General features: G+C 41.4%; 1 protein-coding gene across 2 annotated transcripts in view; it reads right to left on the reverse strand.

Annotated features, from left to right (window-relative positions):
• Positions 1–16,225, reverse strand: part of IL4R (interleukin 4 receptor) — a 29,669-nt gene extending 13,444 nt beyond the window's left edge. Inside the window, exons 1-8 of one of the 2 annotated variants that reach the window (XM_075831412.1) lie at positions 16,053–16,225; positions 15,004–15,077; positions 12,642–12,754; positions 11,779–11,896; positions 11,479–11,651; positions 7,836–7,984; positions 5,794–5,959; positions 4,617–4,716 (exon numbers count right to left, since the gene is read on the reverse strand). In XM_075831412.1, coding sequence (XP_075687527.1) covers positions 4,617–4,716; positions 5,794–5,959; positions 7,836–7,984; positions 11,479–11,651; positions 11,779–11,896; positions 12,642–12,732 — 797 coding nt within the window. In that variant the 5' untranslated portion in view covers positions 12,733–12,754; positions 15,004–15,077; positions 16,053–16,225. Of the gene's footprint in view, positions 1–4,616; positions 4,717–5,793; positions 5,960–7,835; positions 7,985–11,478; positions 11,652–11,757; positions 11,897–12,641; positions 12,755–15,003; positions 15,078–16,052 lie in introns of both variants that reach the window. The other variant, XM_075831411.1, reaches the window with a different exon arrangement.
• Positions 16,226–16,919: the final 694 nt, after the last annotated feature.

Genomic DNA, 16,919 nt, shown 5'->3' on the forward strand with positions numbered 1-16,919 from the left:
CTCAAAGGTCATCTCTGAGGTGGTGGGACCTGACCAAGCGGGCTTTATGCCTGGTAGGTCAACAGGACATAATATTAGGAGATTATTTTTGAACCTTCAAGCTGTAAGGGAACAAGAGGGAAAGGGTAAGTGGTTACACTGGATGCAACTTGTGCTTTTGACTGTGTAGAGTGGGATTTTCTGCAGGCAACCTTGGGGGCCTTTGGTTTTATTGAGAAATTTAGAAACGTGATTTCTGTCCTATATGATGTCCCTAGGGCCAGGGTTTTAGTTAATGGGGAAAAGACCCAATATTTTGTACTTAGGACGTGAACTAGGCAGGGTTGTCCCCTATCTCCCCTCCTCTTTGCTCTGGCTCTGGAGCCATTGGCTTTTGTAGTAAGAAAGGATCTTGGGATTGAGGGTTTTCAATCTAACAATCACTGAATTATGCTTTATGCGGATGACATTCTTCTCTAGTTGGAAAATACACAGAAATCTTTGGGAGGAGTTATTGGTGCGTTAATCCAATTTTCGAGTTATTCAGGAATACAAATTATTAAATCAAAATCTGCTAATTTACTCCTGGAAATGGCAAATGGGCTTATACAGTTTGATCAAAATGTTAACAAAGAACCTCATGTTCATGTTTATAAATTATGCCTAGCGGCTCAGATCAACGCATATATTGTGGATGTGCGGTCCATGTCTAGTTTCTCACAATACTGACAATTAATGTATATACTTTCGAACAGCCCAATGTGGATTGGGGGAAAAATTTGTGGGGCCTTTGTATCTATATATCAAGAATTCCTTTGGGTAGGTAAAACCCCTAGGATAGAGCTGGAGTATTTCAAAAATTCGAAAGACAGAGGCGGGTTGGCTATTCCGGATATTAGGATGACTTTTTTAGCAACACAAAGTCTCTGGATACAGGGATGGGCCCTGCAGTCCAGTAAGAATACTCATGATGGGATTATCATCGCACATTTGAAGGAGATTGGGTATATGGAATTGCTGGAAGATGGAGAGTTTAAAAATCTCTTTCCTCAAACAGTCCATCTCTTATATGAAGTACGGGTAGAGCTTAAAAAATATTTAAACATCACACACCCCAATATTTACACTTCATTGAAACAAGTTAAATGTTTGTAGGAGGTTAAACTAACAGGGGGGGGGGGGGGGGATGGATTTTTGGTAATGGATAATAAAGGGCTTATATCCTTTCGAGTCTTTGCCAGAGACTGTATGTTGGAGGAGGGAGATTGATGCACTGTGGTCAAGTAATATCTGGAGTAAGTCAAGAGTGGTTTAACATTGAAACTAGATTTCCCAATCTATCGAATATTGGGTATTTATTATTCAATCATAAAGTTAAAAAGGGTTTAGAAAAAGTCTAAAATCATTTAAGATCTAGTTCCCAGGTAGAAAACACTGGTAAATTAAAGACAAAATGGGAAGCGGATGTGGGCACCATATCAGATGAATGTTGGGAACAGATATTAGTAAATATTTACGAGGTGTCCATATTTGCTTCTCAAAGGGTCTCACTATTGTATATTATCTATAGGGCCCACTAGACTCCTAGTAGATTGAAAGCTACGGGCTTTAGCGATTCAAATACCTGTTTGAGATGTGAGAGGAATAGAGGTAATTTGATAGATGTACTGTGGGACTGTCCAAGCCTGGGAGTATTCTGGACCCAGGTACTTGATAGAATAAAACTTTATGCCCAGTTAGATGTCCAGCCCGATCCCAAGATTTGTGTATAAGGAAACCATGTAAACAGAATCTGGATAAGCAGGTTATAGAGGCTCTGTCACCAGATTTTGCAACCCCTATCTGCTATTGCAGCAGATCGGCGCTGCAATGTAGATTACAGTAACGTTTTTATTTTTAAAAAACGAGCATTTTTGGCCAAGTTATGACCATTTTCGTATTTATGCAAATGAGGCTTGCAAAAGTACAACTGGGCGTGTTGAAAAGTAAAAGTACAACTGGGCGTGTATTATGTGCGTACATCGGGGCGTGTTTACTACTTTTACTAGCTGGGCGTTCTGATGAGAAGTATCATCCACTTCTCTTCAGAACGCCCAGCTTCTGGCAGTGCAGATCTGTGACGTCACTCACAGGTCCTGCATCGTGTCGGCACCAGAGGCTACAGTTGATTCTGCAGCAGCATCAGCATTTGCAGGTAAGTAGCTACATCGACTTACCTGCAAACGCCGATGCTGCTGCAGAATCATCTGTAGCCTCTGGTGCCGATGTGTCCTCGCTCGTCTGACACGATGCAGGACCTGTGAGTGACGTCACAGCGTGATCTCTCGAGAACACGGCTGTGTCTGCACTGCCAGAAGCTGGGCGTTGTGAAGAGAAGTGGATGATATTCTATACACAACGCCCAGCTAGTAAAAGTAGTAAACACGCCCCGATGTACGCACATAATACACGCCCAGTTGGACTTTTACATTTCAACACGCCCAGTTGTACTTTTGCAAGCCTCATTTGCATAAATACGAAAATGGTCATAACTTGGCCAAAAATGCTCGTTTTTAAAAAATAAAAACGTTACTGTAATCTACATTGCAGCGCCGATCTGCTGCAATAGCAGATAGGGGTTGCAAAATCTGGTGACAGAGCCTCTTTAAGCTGGCCATTGGAAGAAGCTTATATGTGGCTACAAAGTTGATATTAATCAACTGGAAGAAGAACCTTCTAATATTGACGCTTGTGTTAACGCTCTAAAAAAATCTAATCCTGCATGAGAAATCTGCCTGTCGTTCTGGTTCCCTTAGATCAAAATGGGAAAAGAGGTGGCGCGTTCGTGGGATATCTTGTATGAATAGGCACATCCTCTAGGAGTTTAAAAAAATAATTCCTCCAGTAGGGGGAAGGGATGACCACTTTTTGTACAAGGGGAGCCAGGGGTGGTTTAAAGCCCACATGGATCCTAGGTATATATTGCCTATAGTTACAAGGTTTATTTCAGTTTCAAGTCATTAGAATCGCAGAAGAATTCCTCTCTTTTTTTTTTTCCTTATAGGAGAGCAGTATTAGATTGGTTTCCGCTGGAAATTCTTAAATCCTTCTTGAGAGGAAGAGATAGGCCCTGGGTTTTGTGGGTCTGGGTCCATGCATCTGGCTCCTTCTTAGGTACTACATGTATGTTGAAATTTGTGTTCTTTCAAGTTTGGGGATAGGGGGTTTAGGGGTGAGGGGTCTATAATAGAGATTTTGTTGTTTTTATTACTTTAGATTTAAGTTGTTTGAAATTTGTGTTCATATGGGGTATATTATGTAATCTTTTGTATTTTCTATTACATTATATTATATATAAAAGCATTATAATAAAAGGGAAAAAAAGTGGTCTGGTATATAGGAGTTCCGGGGTAGTAGTAGTCTGGTATATAGGAGATCCGGGGTAGTAGTAGTCTGGTATATAGGAGATCCGGGGTAGTAGTAGTCTGGTATATAGGAGATCCGGGGTAGTAGTAGTCTGGTATATAGGAGATCCGGGGTAGTAGTAGTAGTAGTCTGGTATATAGGAGATCCGGGGTAGTAGTAGTCTGGTATATAGGAGATCCGGGGTAGTAGTAGTAGTCTGGTATATAGGAGATCTGGGGTAGTAGTAGTCTGGTATATAGGAGATCCGGGGTAGTAGTAGTCTGGTATATAGGAGATCCGGGGTAGTAGTAGTAGTCTGGTATATAGGAGATCCGGGGTAGTAGTAGTCTGGTATATAGGAGATCCGGGGTAGTAGTAGTAGTCTGGTATATAGGAGATCCGGGGTAGTAGTAGTCTGGTATATACGAGATCCGGGGTAGTAGTAGTCTGGTATATAGGAGATCCGGGGTAGTAGTAGTCTGGTATATAGGAGATCCGGGGTAGTAGTAGTCTGGTATATAGGAGATCCGGGGTAGTAGTAGTAGTAGTCTGGTATATAGGAGATCCGGGGTAGTAGTAGTCTGGTATATAGGAGATCCGGGGTAGTAGTAGTAGTCTGGTATATAGGAGATCTGGGGTAGTAGTAGTCTGGTATATAGGAGATCCGGGGTAGTAGTAGTCTGGTATATAGGAGATCCGGGGTAGTAGTAGTAGTCTGGTATATAGGAGATCCGGGGTAGTAGTAGTCTGGTATATAGGAGATCCGGGGTAGTAGTAGTAGTCTGGTATATAGGAGATCCGGGGTAGTAGTAGTAGTCTGGTATATAGGAGATCTGGGGTAGTAGTAGTCTGGTATATAGGAGATCCGGGGTAGTAGTAGTCTGGTATATAGGAGATCCGGGGTAGTAGTAGTAGTCTGGTATATAGGAGATCCGGGGTAGTAGTAGTAGTAGTCTGGTATATAGGAGATCTGGGGTAGTAGTAGTCTGGTATATAGGAGATCCGGGGTAGTAGTAGTAGTCTGGTATATAGGAGATCTGGGGTAGTAGTAGTAGTCTGGTATATAGGAGATCTGGGGTAGTAGTAGTCTGGTATATAGGAGATCCGGGGTAGTAGTAGTCTGGTATATAGGAGAGCCGGGATGACATGCATTTAATTTGAAAGCAGTTGTTCATAATGCTGATCAGTAATCACTACCCACTAAGAGACTTTACTGAATGGAGATTATTGACCCTTTAGTCTTATTGTCTTACCTGGTTATGCAGAAATAGCAGGGTCCACTGAGCAGTAATATAACTAGGCAGGATACTGTGATGATGACCCTCTTCCAGTCTAGTATAGTCAGGGTATAATCTACAAGAGTACAACTTTAGTGTCAGTTCTCAGAATAACTATATCCATAAAAAGATCAGAGTTAACATGCACACAAATCGCAACACAGGGTGCCCACTTTACAGCCCCCAACCAGAGTCTGTAAACGGTGTGGCTTACCAGCTGAAGTGGACAGTTAACTCTTTATGGGCATATTGAAGATACCCCTGTTCACCTGAGACATTGCAGGTGTACTTTAGGCGCAGAATAGTTCTGGAAAATGATTAAAGAGTATTCTCATCTAAGAAATTGTAAAGCAGTGTTATGAGTCCAGAGAGGTACGAAAGGTAGAAGAAAAAGTTGCGGTATTTACGGTATCGGCGCCAGGAAGGTAGGAAATAATGATGATGACAGATGGTTTCATCTTCAAAAAGAATTTTGTTCTTTATTCAGTGGACGACGCGTTTCTGGACCGTACCGGTCCCTTCGTCAGGTCTGTTGTAAGGACCGTTCGCTCCAGAAACGCGTCGTCCACTGAATAAAGAACAAAATCCTTTTAAAGATGAAGCCATCTGCCATCATTATTTCCTACCTGTCTTGGGCCGATACGGTAAATACTGCAACTTTTTCTTCTACCTTTCGTACCAATTTGATTCCTGTAAGGAGGATCCATCCTCCCAGGGAACGCAGTGGGTGGCAGCCGGCTTCGATACTGAACGACACAGATCTCGGAGGAGCGACGTCTCCCGTTAGTTTCTTCAAATTCCCTATATGAGTCCAGAGAGGAGTCCTGGTGTACTGGCCTTGGCTTCATCTGAACACTGAGCATGTGCAGGATGCCTCAGGACTCTATTTACATATAGAGCACGCTGTATTATAACTTCTTTTCAGACAAAATGCTAATGGTTTTAAGAGGGTCATGTTTAGGGCGCTAAACCCTAACAACATTCAGGCGGTTTAGTGCCCTAAAATCTAGGAATAGGTTCCGTTTAAGAAATTTATCAGCACAGAGTTTTAGACTGACTTAAAAAAAAAATATGGCGTTCAAGGGTGGACAATCATGCCTTGTCATTGTTTTACCATTTCTTTATTAATGATTACAGATCTCAAAGTCTTTACCGTTTTTGAACTCAACTTCCGGACTCCATTCACTCCAGATTTCCTTTGTTTGCTGATCGCTTGTGTGCTTTGTCCTTACTCTCACTTTGTAGTCATGGCCTAGGGTCAGCTGCCTCTTACTGAACGTATATCGAGCTTCTAATTGTGAAAGGATACGTTCCAATACCTGGGAGAATAAATTTAGTAAATTACCACAAGGCTGTAATGGAATCCACTATTAACCCCTTAATGACCAGCTATTTTAAACCTTGATGACCAAGCTATTTTTTACGTTTTTCCATCGTCGCATTCCAAGAGCTATAACTTTTTTATTTTTGCGTCGACATAGCTGTATAAGGTCTTGTTGTTTGCGGGACAAGTTGTGTTTTTTTAATAGCACCATTTTGGGGTACATATAATTTATTGAGTTACTTTTATTAACTTCTATTTGGGGGGGGTAATAGAAAAAAAACATCAATTTCGCCACACTTTTTTTGCGTCCTACATTTACGCAGTTTACCAAGTGGTATAAATAACACAATAACTTTATTTAGCGGGTTGTTACGATTTCAACAATACCAAATTTATATAGATTTTGTATGTTTTACTACTTTTACACAGTAAAAGTATTATTTTTCCAAATTATTTGTCTTTGTGTCTCCAAATTTGAAGAGCCACAACTTTTTTGCGGGACGCCTTGTAGTTTTTATTGGTACCATTTTGGAGTACATGCGACTTTTTGATCACATTTTTTAAAAGGCAGGATTCACAGAAAACAACAATTTTTCATTGTTTTGTATTTAATTTTTTACGCCGTTTGCTGAGCAGGTTAAATACTGTAATAAATTTATAGTTGGGGTCGTTACGGACGCGGCGATACCAAATATGTAACTTTTTGGTTTTTTAATAATAAAGCAGTTCGTAAGGGGAAAAAGTGGGTTTTTCATTTTTATTTTTTTAACTTTTTTATTTATTGACTTTATTAAACTTTTTTTTTACCAGTCCCACTAGGGGACTTCACTATGCGATCCTCTGATCGCTTTTATAATACACTGCAATACTTCCGTAGTGCAGTGTATTACTGCCTGTCTGTGTAAAACGGACAGCCATCTGCTAGGCCATGCCCTCCCTCTGTCCAAAACCACTCAGATGCGGCGCTCGCTATTGAGCACCGCATCTGAAGGGTTAAACGAGCGAGATCGATACGAGATGGAGCCGTTCGAGCAGGGCTGCTCCCAGCCCTCAGCTGCCTCTGGTAGCTGAGAGCAGGGAGATTTAAATGCTCCCTGCTCTATTTATTTATTCCAATGCAACGCCGTAAAAAGGCTATTGCATCGGTATAAAGAACGTTAGTGGCCACCGTAAAAACACTATGGGGCGATCACTAACGGGTTAACAGCCGTGGATGCCCAGTCCAAATATTAATGGGGTATTTCCAGAATATACATTTATCACCTATCCACAGGTTAGGTGACAAGCGTCTGAACACTGGTGGTCCCACTCATTACTAGAATAGGGTCCTGAGCCCCCTGTTCCTCATCACTGCAAGACCGCAGTGCAGAGAACTTTGAATGGAGCACCGGTCGAGCATTTGTGGTACCGCCCCATTCAAAGTCTTTGGGAATGACACAGACAGTCAAGTACAGCGTTCGGCTATTTCCGTCAATCCTATATACATTGAATGGAGCTGCAGGGCGCATTCCCTTCCTCCTCTCCATTCGAGCTCCAGCGAGGGGTGCAGCGAGGAGGAACGGGGGGTTTGGGACTGTTATTATAGTAATCGGTGGGGGTCCAAGCAGTGGGGCCCCCTGTGGATAGGTGATAAATGTATTTTCTGGGAATACATCTTTAATGCATTAGTGCAGGAAATTGCCATAGTGTATTTTGGGGCCCCTATCATGCGACTCCCTGTTACTCAACCCTATCTAAAATCTTCAGGATTTAGTGAGTCAGTCTAGATCGATCCATCCATCCATCCATCCATCCTTATAAGATGTATAAACAAACTCATCTGTAGAGCTCCCCCTCTAAACCATTGGAACAAATGATAATGCAGAAGTTACCATTTTTCCTTCTTGCTCGGAGAAGAACTGGATATTGAAGGATAGCATGCCTCTAATGTAGCTGTCTTCATAATTAGTTTTCCAGTGTGCAACTCCATTTTCCGGCTCTGTGAGGTCCACACGTAAGTTGGTTGGAGGTTTCGGTTTAACTGTGGAAAGAAAATATTGTTTAAGAGTGACGTTCACCAGTAAAAAGCCAGATAAGTGAGAGGAACTAGTAAAACATGCTGTAAAAGAGGCTACAGGTAAAGCAGTGCTATGACAGTACTGGACATCAGAAAATTCTCTATTCTAAAGTGTCACCTTAGATGAACCCATGAGACAATATAAGGAGATTGCTTACATAGCAATTCCCTAGTACAACATTATTATTGAAATAGATCCTTTAAGCTAAGGGAGAACTTCCATAATAACATGCAAGGCCTTTGAAATCCCCCACCATTGACATAGATTGACAAATCCATCAGCAGCCAAAGCCTATAGTCTGCATATGGGTTCGGTAGCATGTCTGACCAACTAACATAGAGGGTACAGAGAATTTAAGAAGCACTCCGGCAAATATGTTTTTTGTACATATAATGCTAATTGACCAGCAATATTCTAGCAGTGTAATTTGTTTTTTCCCAGCTCAGTTGCATCTATACATTTTGTACCCTTTCATTATGGGCATCTGTGTCATGTGATCTCAGTCTGACCACCAGAATAGACCCATGTTCTCATGTGTAGACAGGATGTCACTCTCCCCTGTGTGGCTGACTTCCTGTTAACTACAGGATTACATCATCACCAATCAAATCCCTCCTGGCAGCTATGAAACACCTCCACTCCCTCCCAGCTCCACCCTCCTTGTTCCTCTGTATGTGCCCCATGCATATAGTTCTGCTGAAGAGATCTTTTCTGCCTTATATAAGGTAGCAGGAGTGCAGTGATATAACAGGTGAGTCCATACAATGATTAGCTGCAGAGTTAGAAAACTGCACTGACTCACACTGCCTATACTATCAGTGAGTGCTGTGTGCAGAATCTCCAGTGTAATTATACGAGATGCGGCTCCTCACTGGCTCTTGTGTAAACACTGACAGAGAAATCTATCACTGGCGGAAGCAGAGGAGACAGGTTGAAGCTGCATCACATACAGTAGGGCAGGGCTCAGCAACCTTTGGCACTCCAGCTGTTATGAAACTACAATTCCCAGCATGCCCTGACAGCCTTTGGCTTGATTAATAAGACCGTCGGCTGTCATTGCATGCTAGGAGTTGTAGTTTCACAAGAGCTGGAGTGCCGAAGGTTGCTGACCCTTGCAGTGGGGATACACTGAGATACTGTAGTTAGGGGACAGAAGTTCTATGTCACTGATCTATCACTTGTGCACTTATATAGGACACATAGCAAGTGCAGTGTGATGAGACTCCGCCCCCTCTGCAAAGCCAGACGCTTCATGGGAAATGTAGGCTGCATAAGGGGAACCATATAAGTGCTGAAGAAGTAACCAAGATGGCAAACAACCCATAAATGATACATTAAGTAATACAGGTATACACAAGGCATACACAAGAGCCTTTACATGATTCTTTAATAATAGCCTATGCTGCACTATATAGCCCAAAAAATTTATTGCTGGAGTGCTTCTTTAAAGGGGTTGTGTGAGCTTACAGAAAAAGTCATATTTAATTTTTTCAGAAACAGTGCCACTTTTGTCCATAAGCTGAGTTCGGTATTGCAGATTTGCCTCATTCAAGTGAAGGGGGCACAGCCCATGGACAAGACCTGTGCTGTTTCTGGAGGAAAGCAGCCATGTTTTTGTAATCTTAATATCAACTAGTGGCCCGGTTTTCGATGAAGGGCGGCGAAAGCAATCTTCCTCCTACTGAGCATACATGGTCATCATCAGTGTGCAGTGCCATGCTTGCTCAGTAGCCTTGAGATCTCACCGCTTTGCAATGGGATGCAGGATGCCAGCAGTGCAGCATGTGACTGCTGAGGCCTCTGATTGGCTGCAGCAGTCACATGCTGGCTGCTTGTAAACAAAGATGAGGGGGAGCGGCGGTGCTTGATCGGCGGAGTATAGTAGAGGGGAGTGTTTTGTTGTTTTACTTATTTTAATGCATTCGCTGCTGTTTTTGTATTTTTTTTTTTGTTAATTAGATATCCCTTTAACTAATTTGTAATTCGTGTATAAAAGCCACAAATCCAGGCAGGTTGACAAATTCTGTGGTAGTGACCAGGGAAGCGAGAGTTATGTGAAAATTCAAGCTAATATCACTTATTCCAAACTTTTCAGAGGAATTCTATAGAATTTGACAGCACAGTACAGATGGATCCAGGCATTAAACATTTGATTTTTTTTTCATTAGCATTTTATTTATTTATTTTAATGACCCTACAATTTTTATAGTCTCGCAAACCTAAACCATGTTGCTTTGCAGTAAGGATTCGCAGATTTACAGCAATGGTGTCACTAGATAAGACCAATGCATTACACCAGGTACATACCGTAAGTCACAGAAAAATTACTGAAAATTAAACTAAACAAGGTTGGAAAGTATAAAAAAAGGAGCACAAACTACATCTAAAGATAATGACCAAAGTCACCAAAACGCCGTACAATAAGGATATTCAGTGCAGTGTAGTATGAAATGTGTGGTTAGAGAAAGATATAGCTAAAATGATGAACGATAATCCCCTACTATGTCCTGTTGCCACAGGCAGGGGCCGTAGCTGTAGGGAGTGCTAAAGTAGTAGCCACATTCAAGTCTGGGTGCCTGAGTGGGCCCAAAGGCTCCTCTATAACAGTTTTTTGAATAACACATGGTCGGTCGAGGGCCTGTAGCAGACTTTGCATTAGGGCCCAAGAGCTTCAATATACGCCTCTAAACACATGCCTAATAAATGCGTGTCCTGTATATGGCAAGATAATTACCTCTTTTTTTAAAAAAATAATAAAAAAAACGACCCTGACAGGGTTAGATTTAGCATTTAAATTCCCATTCGTAGGGCCCTAGTAGTCAATGTCTCTGTGTAAACTTGGCCTACAACATCTCCTAACCTGAGCAGATGTTCTGCCTGGCCTAGGACAGCTCTATTCCCTTTCAACTCTGTGGGGAAATGAAAGGGGCAATCTCACCAATGAAAACAAAATGCTGGTTGCCCCTTTTTTAGCCACCATCATTGACTTTATCTTCATCCTGCACTTTCTATGGCGTTGCTCTCAAGTAGTGTAGATTCTGGTTGATGGTCCATGTGAGCATTGTACCGGCTACTTGACAGGATTACTCAAGGACTTATGTTTACTGGTGGGAAAATAGGAAAGACTTAAGCAAGAAACACCAGAATGTGGTTGGCACTTCTTTAGCTGCCACCAGTGACGTGTGAAGACCTCATCTCAATGCTAAGGTAACATTCATTCTGTGTAATTTGTGGTGTAGCTCTTGTGTATTGTGGGATTGAAAAATATAGGTTAAAAGGTTTGTCTGATCAGCTGCAATCAGTGGAGGTGCTATGCAACAAGTGTTCAGTTTCCCTGCAGCGCCACCACAGGAGTAATAAAGTCTTACACAGATAAAAAAAAATCAATGGGCTATCCATATAATGCACATGCTTTTCAAATTTTGGAACATAATCTTACAGAAACCAAGTATCTTACCAGTAGAGGAAATATTTATGGTCGCTTTGCCCACACTTTGCCCATGTGATTCAACTTCTATGAGATAAGAATCCGCTAATATGATCACAGATACATTGATGTTGCATATACATTTATTCGGTACTCTGTAGTCACCATCGTATTCATTATCTAGATCCTGGCAATACAGACTTCTGAAATAAAGAAAAAGGAAAGAAAGAAAAAAGTTAATTAATGAAAAACTTTTGATATTTTTTTACATTTTTTTATATTTATACATTAGAGAGTTTGGTCTTGTACTTATGTATAAATTCTGTGTACTTTAACTTGAAATCCGAACTGCATTTGGCTTCTCCATTCACGACTTCCCAAGAGCAAATCATTTTTGTATCATAATCATTCAGACAGTCCAAATTTTTAATCCTTGGTATTTCCAGAGCTGTAAGTAAAGGAAATATATAGCAATTTACCACTAACCAGTATATCCATTAATTAAAGGGGTTGTCTACTAGCGGACAACTGATGACCTATCCACCGGATAGGTCATCAGTATATCATCTGCGCGGGTCTGACACCCGCTACAACTTCAGAACCACAGGTTGGGGACCAGTGCCGTAGTTTATCAGGGACCAAAATCGAATATATTCACATTTGTGAAATTATTGGAATCTTAGTAAAAATATATGTGATTTTTTTTTGATGGGCCATTGATTCCCAAAAAAGTCATTTCTAATACACTTTGCTTTTTAGTTCCTCACCATTTTCAAGTTCTCTGCTTACTGTCAGTAAATGAAAACAATCTTAAAATCCTGGGATCTTAGACATCACACAGCTAAGGTTTTGCTACAGTTGTATTTAGTCTAGGTAACTAATCAGTCTGGACTCCAGGCTGAGACATTTTACCTACAAATGAGAAAGATTTCTAATTAGCTTATGATGTATTTAGCTCACAAAGCATTGTCTAAATATAAATCAATCTAAATAGCAGAAGTATTTGGTCTTTATACTTTTTACTTGCTGGATGTAAACAACAATGTTCCTATTCACTGACAGCAAGACTGACAGAGATCCTGAAAAAGATGAATTGCAACACAAAGTATATAAAACTTTTTGCATAAAACTGGAAAAATCCTTTAAATAAGATTTCAAGACATACATATCCTTATAAAAAGCAGAAAACTCACAATTACTCAGTGCAATCATTATTGCAGTAATCCATATCAAGCTGATCTGTATAATCTCTGATTCCAGCCCCAATGTTGTCATTGTCTTCATTTCAATGAGATTTTAAAAATGCCTGCAGATAAAGAATCTTCAGTTAGATGTCATCGTCATAGGAAGAATAAGGCCTTAGTTGCACTCCCTTAAAAGAGTGGGACAGTTAGTTTTGCCAAAATCTGATTATAGTATAATGCCCAAAGATAAGTCTTCTCAGAATGTAACAAGCTCTGTGCGGACATTAGAATGAAGGGAATGCTGGGATATTTCAGCTCTGAAGCCTGCAGAATGCAGCTCTGTGGTCTAATATGGGTAAAGTAAGATTACACAGGGCAGTGATCAGGAACGAGCGTTCATATGAAATACTAATGTATTGCAGTATATCGTCTTTCTGACAGGCCAGAGGCAGGGCTTGATAGGAGCACAAAGATGGCAGACCTGGGGGCCTTCATTAGGCCCCCAGGCTGCCATAGCAACCATCGCTACCCCGCAATTGCATTGCGGGGGTCGCCATGACCACGGCATCTAACGGGATAAACTAGCGGGATTAAGCTCGAGCGTGATCCCACTCGTTACTGTAAAGTGTCAGCTGTAACATACAGCTGACACCCGCATTTTATGGAGTGGGTTCAGCCCGTGAGCCCGCTCCATACTTCCCATACCCGGCTATGACATAGCCGTACGAAATGTTGGGAAGAGGTTAAAGGGGTGAGAAAGTGTAACAGCAAAAGATCTACTGAAGACTCTACTGCAGATTTCTGCAGAACTGATATCCGTGTTCTCCAGTACACATCGTAGGGCTAGTTTGTTCCCTTTTGTGACGACAGTTCCTTTATATACACAGGAGATTATTGCCAAATCATTATCTGGAAACAGTCACAGCAAGAAGTGAGCTTCACTGTAGAACAAACTGCTGGCAGGGGCGCAGCTACATGGGGTGCAGAGGTAGAAGTCCAGCTTCAACTTACGACTCTGACTGACAGACTATAAGACGCACTGATATACAGAAGCTAATGGGCAATTTTGCACCCTGATTGGCATAGCAGGACACAAGGGCACATGGCCAGTGGGGACCCACAGCGCCTTGATCAGTTAGAGAACCTGTTTAAGAAATAAAAACATGGCGCTCCATGGTAAAGAAGCCTTTTGGTATGTAGAGATTGGACAGAGGAAGATGTAACTGCTCACCTTGGCACAACTCTGTACAGAAGCTTTGAGCAGTTTAGGACCAACCGCAGATCCTACTCGGCCGTGCGTAAAAGCATCCGCAATAAGTAGCATGAATAAAGTAAAAAAAAACAAGGATATCTGGCCGCTGCTGGTTGAAGGGCATAGACTGGAATCCGTTTAAAAGAGTTTTTCTACCAGTAGACGGGTGTTGAGTAGGGGGGGGGGGGTCTATCGCTATTTGGAGGTCAGTATGTGGATACAGTCAGTATAATAGATATGAGGGGAGAAAAAATATATATAAAACCATTAAAAAAAACAAAAACTATGAAGCAACACGCGGAAGGGGTCAACATCTCCTGCGCTGGGAGGATTATCATCCTGTAAATGTTTCTGCACTTTGTATTTTAATGTTTCATGAAAAATTAAACAACTGACCAACAAGAGTTTTCTAAAGCCCATTGTATTTTTTGCACAATGGGCATACAGGGGATAGAGTGGTGACATACAGGAGCAGTAATGGCATACAGACAACAGAGTGGTGATATACAGGTCGCGTTGTCGTGGCAGGTGGGCTCACACAATTTGATCAAAATGTGCGCTAAGAACCTCCCTATTGTAAGTAGATTTAGCAGTAATGCATATTTATTTATATTTAGTGGCATTAGTGTTCGCAGTCTGCTGCCGCTCTTTTCTTGTGTGCGATATCCAGGGGACAGTTATGGCACACGGGGTAGAGTAGTGACATACAGGGGCGGTTATGGCATACAGACAACAGAATGGTGGCATACTTTAGGGGACAGTGATGGCATACCCAGGGGACAGAGTGGTGACATACAGGGGACAGTGATGGCATGTTAGGGGGCAGACTTTTCTAGATCCGTTGTATTCTTTCACACAACAGGCTTTAGTGCTAGTTTATTATAATACGAGAAGATGAAAGTTGTGGATATGCGGGTGGAAGGGGCCCACGCACTGTGTTTGCCCTGTTAATGCCCTTAGTTGTCTGTGACACCAGCAGAAACCGGGGAAGTCCGACAGCAAGTCTCATGCTGTAGATAAAAGTATGATAAGAAGCTAAACTATGAAGAAACTTCCCCACGTCTTTACTTCTCTGGGGACATTTCCGCGCTGCTCAGGACTAAGATGAGAATCTTTTACCTTTATTGTTGTTGGAAATCTGCAGATTCTTATCAGGAGAATTTCGTCACTCTCCCTTGCTGCATTTCACTGTGCTGTAAAGAAAGCAACAATTTTGTGTTTAAAGGACACGTGTATGAAAACCAACCACAGCAATATGCAGATGTAGCAGAGCTGAGTTTGTGACTAAAAGCTTTAGTAATAGGAATGTGTTTTCTTGGTCCTACTTGTTTAACACTATAATAGTAGCAGTGAGTTATCCCGTGAGAAAACAGCTGTGCAGAAATGTGCACGAATAATAATTTATACAGTGGGAATAATTTTCCACGTTACGTGTCCAAGTAGCAAACGACACTGGTGAGATCGAAGACAAACTGTCCTATCTGTAGTTGGCTTTAAACAGTTAATATAATGTAGTAGCGTTACCTCTATGTAAAACCACAGATAGCACATTGTGATACGACAATGCATAGGGCAAATGGCAAACTCGACTCTGCTACATTTGGTAATAACACTACACACAGTAACATACATTATGTACTTTAATTTTAACAAACTAAACATTGGTACAAGGCAGATTATATGGTGACCCCTCACCCCTAATTGGGGGGGGGGGTGTTTGCACTATAGTTCACTCTCCTGGTCCGTCTTTTCAGTAGAGCTTAGGGCTCCTTCTATAGGGTAGATCAACCATGTTTCTGATAAGATTGGAAAAGACAACCACCATATGTTGATCTCTCACCCCCGATGAGTAGCGACCTGTACCACAATTAATGGTCGTGGTCTACTGGGTCAAGTCTTCAGTAAAGCTTAATTGACGTTACCTAGACCTTCTTCCATAGGTGGACACATGTTTATGAGACACTAAACATGGTCAAGAAGACCAAGACTCTTACCATCTATGAGGAGAAACATAAAATGGACAAGTTCTACTCCAAGAACCTTTGATTTTGATCAAGATTGGTCTTATCTTCACCTAAGTTGGATCTCTTGAGCTAATGCCTTCAACCTTCCTCGGTACCACCCCAATCTCCCTATAGATACATGGCTATAAGTTTTGGTGAACGTACCTTATATTTTCCATCCGTCACCTAGTTGAAGACAATTCGGTGTTTAGGTGTTTTTTCCTTTCTCATATCTGTATATGCCCAGAAATGTCTCTTCTGCTATTCTTATCGACACATCGCACGTATTTCCTCTTCAGCTCAAAGGCAGGATAGCCCGGCCTCCTATATTCAGTTCTGTTCTCCTCCTGTACTTTGTAAGTGCATAGTTTCCCAGCTCTGACACACGTACTGTGGGCAGGGACAAAATGCAAATTGAAACTATCTTCTCCTCCAGCTTGGAAAGCTGCTGGATTTACTCGAAACCCTCTAGTGGCTTCATATTTAACCCCTTGCCGTTGCAGCCAATGTTGACCTTCCCAACAGAGTCTAATTTTTTTTAAATCTGACATGTTTCACCATTCCAAAATTGTTTTGTCGTGACACGTTGTACTTTATGTTAGTGGTAACATTTGGTGGATACATTCTGTGTTTCTTTGTGAAAAACACCAACATTTAGTGTAAATGTGGGAAAAATATGCATTTTTCAAAAATTTTATGTATCTGCTTGTAAGAGAGATAGTAATACCACACAAAATAGTTACTAATAAATATTTTTTATATGTCTACTCATTTTTGTAAGCTCTTATTTTTCTTGGACATTACAAGGCTTATAACTTTAAGCAGCAATTTTTAAAAATTTTGAGAACGTTCCCAAAACCTATTTTTTCAAAGACCAATTCAGTGCTGAAGTTTCTTTGAGGGGAGGGGGCATTATACTGTGTTTGTGAGGGAGGGGGGGGGCATTATACTGTGTTTGGGAGGGAGGGGAGGCATTATACTGTGTATGGGAGGGAGGGGGCATTATACTGTGTATGGGAGGGAGGGGGCATT

The sequence above is a fragment of the Rhinoderma darwinii genome, chromosome 6 (assembly GCF_050947455.1).
Source record: "Rhinoderma darwinii isolate aRhiDar2 chromosome 6, aRhiDar2.hap1, whole genome shotgun sequence".
NCBI lineage: Eukaryota > Metazoa > Chordata > Amphibia > Anura > Rhinodermatidae > Rhinoderma > Rhinoderma darwinii.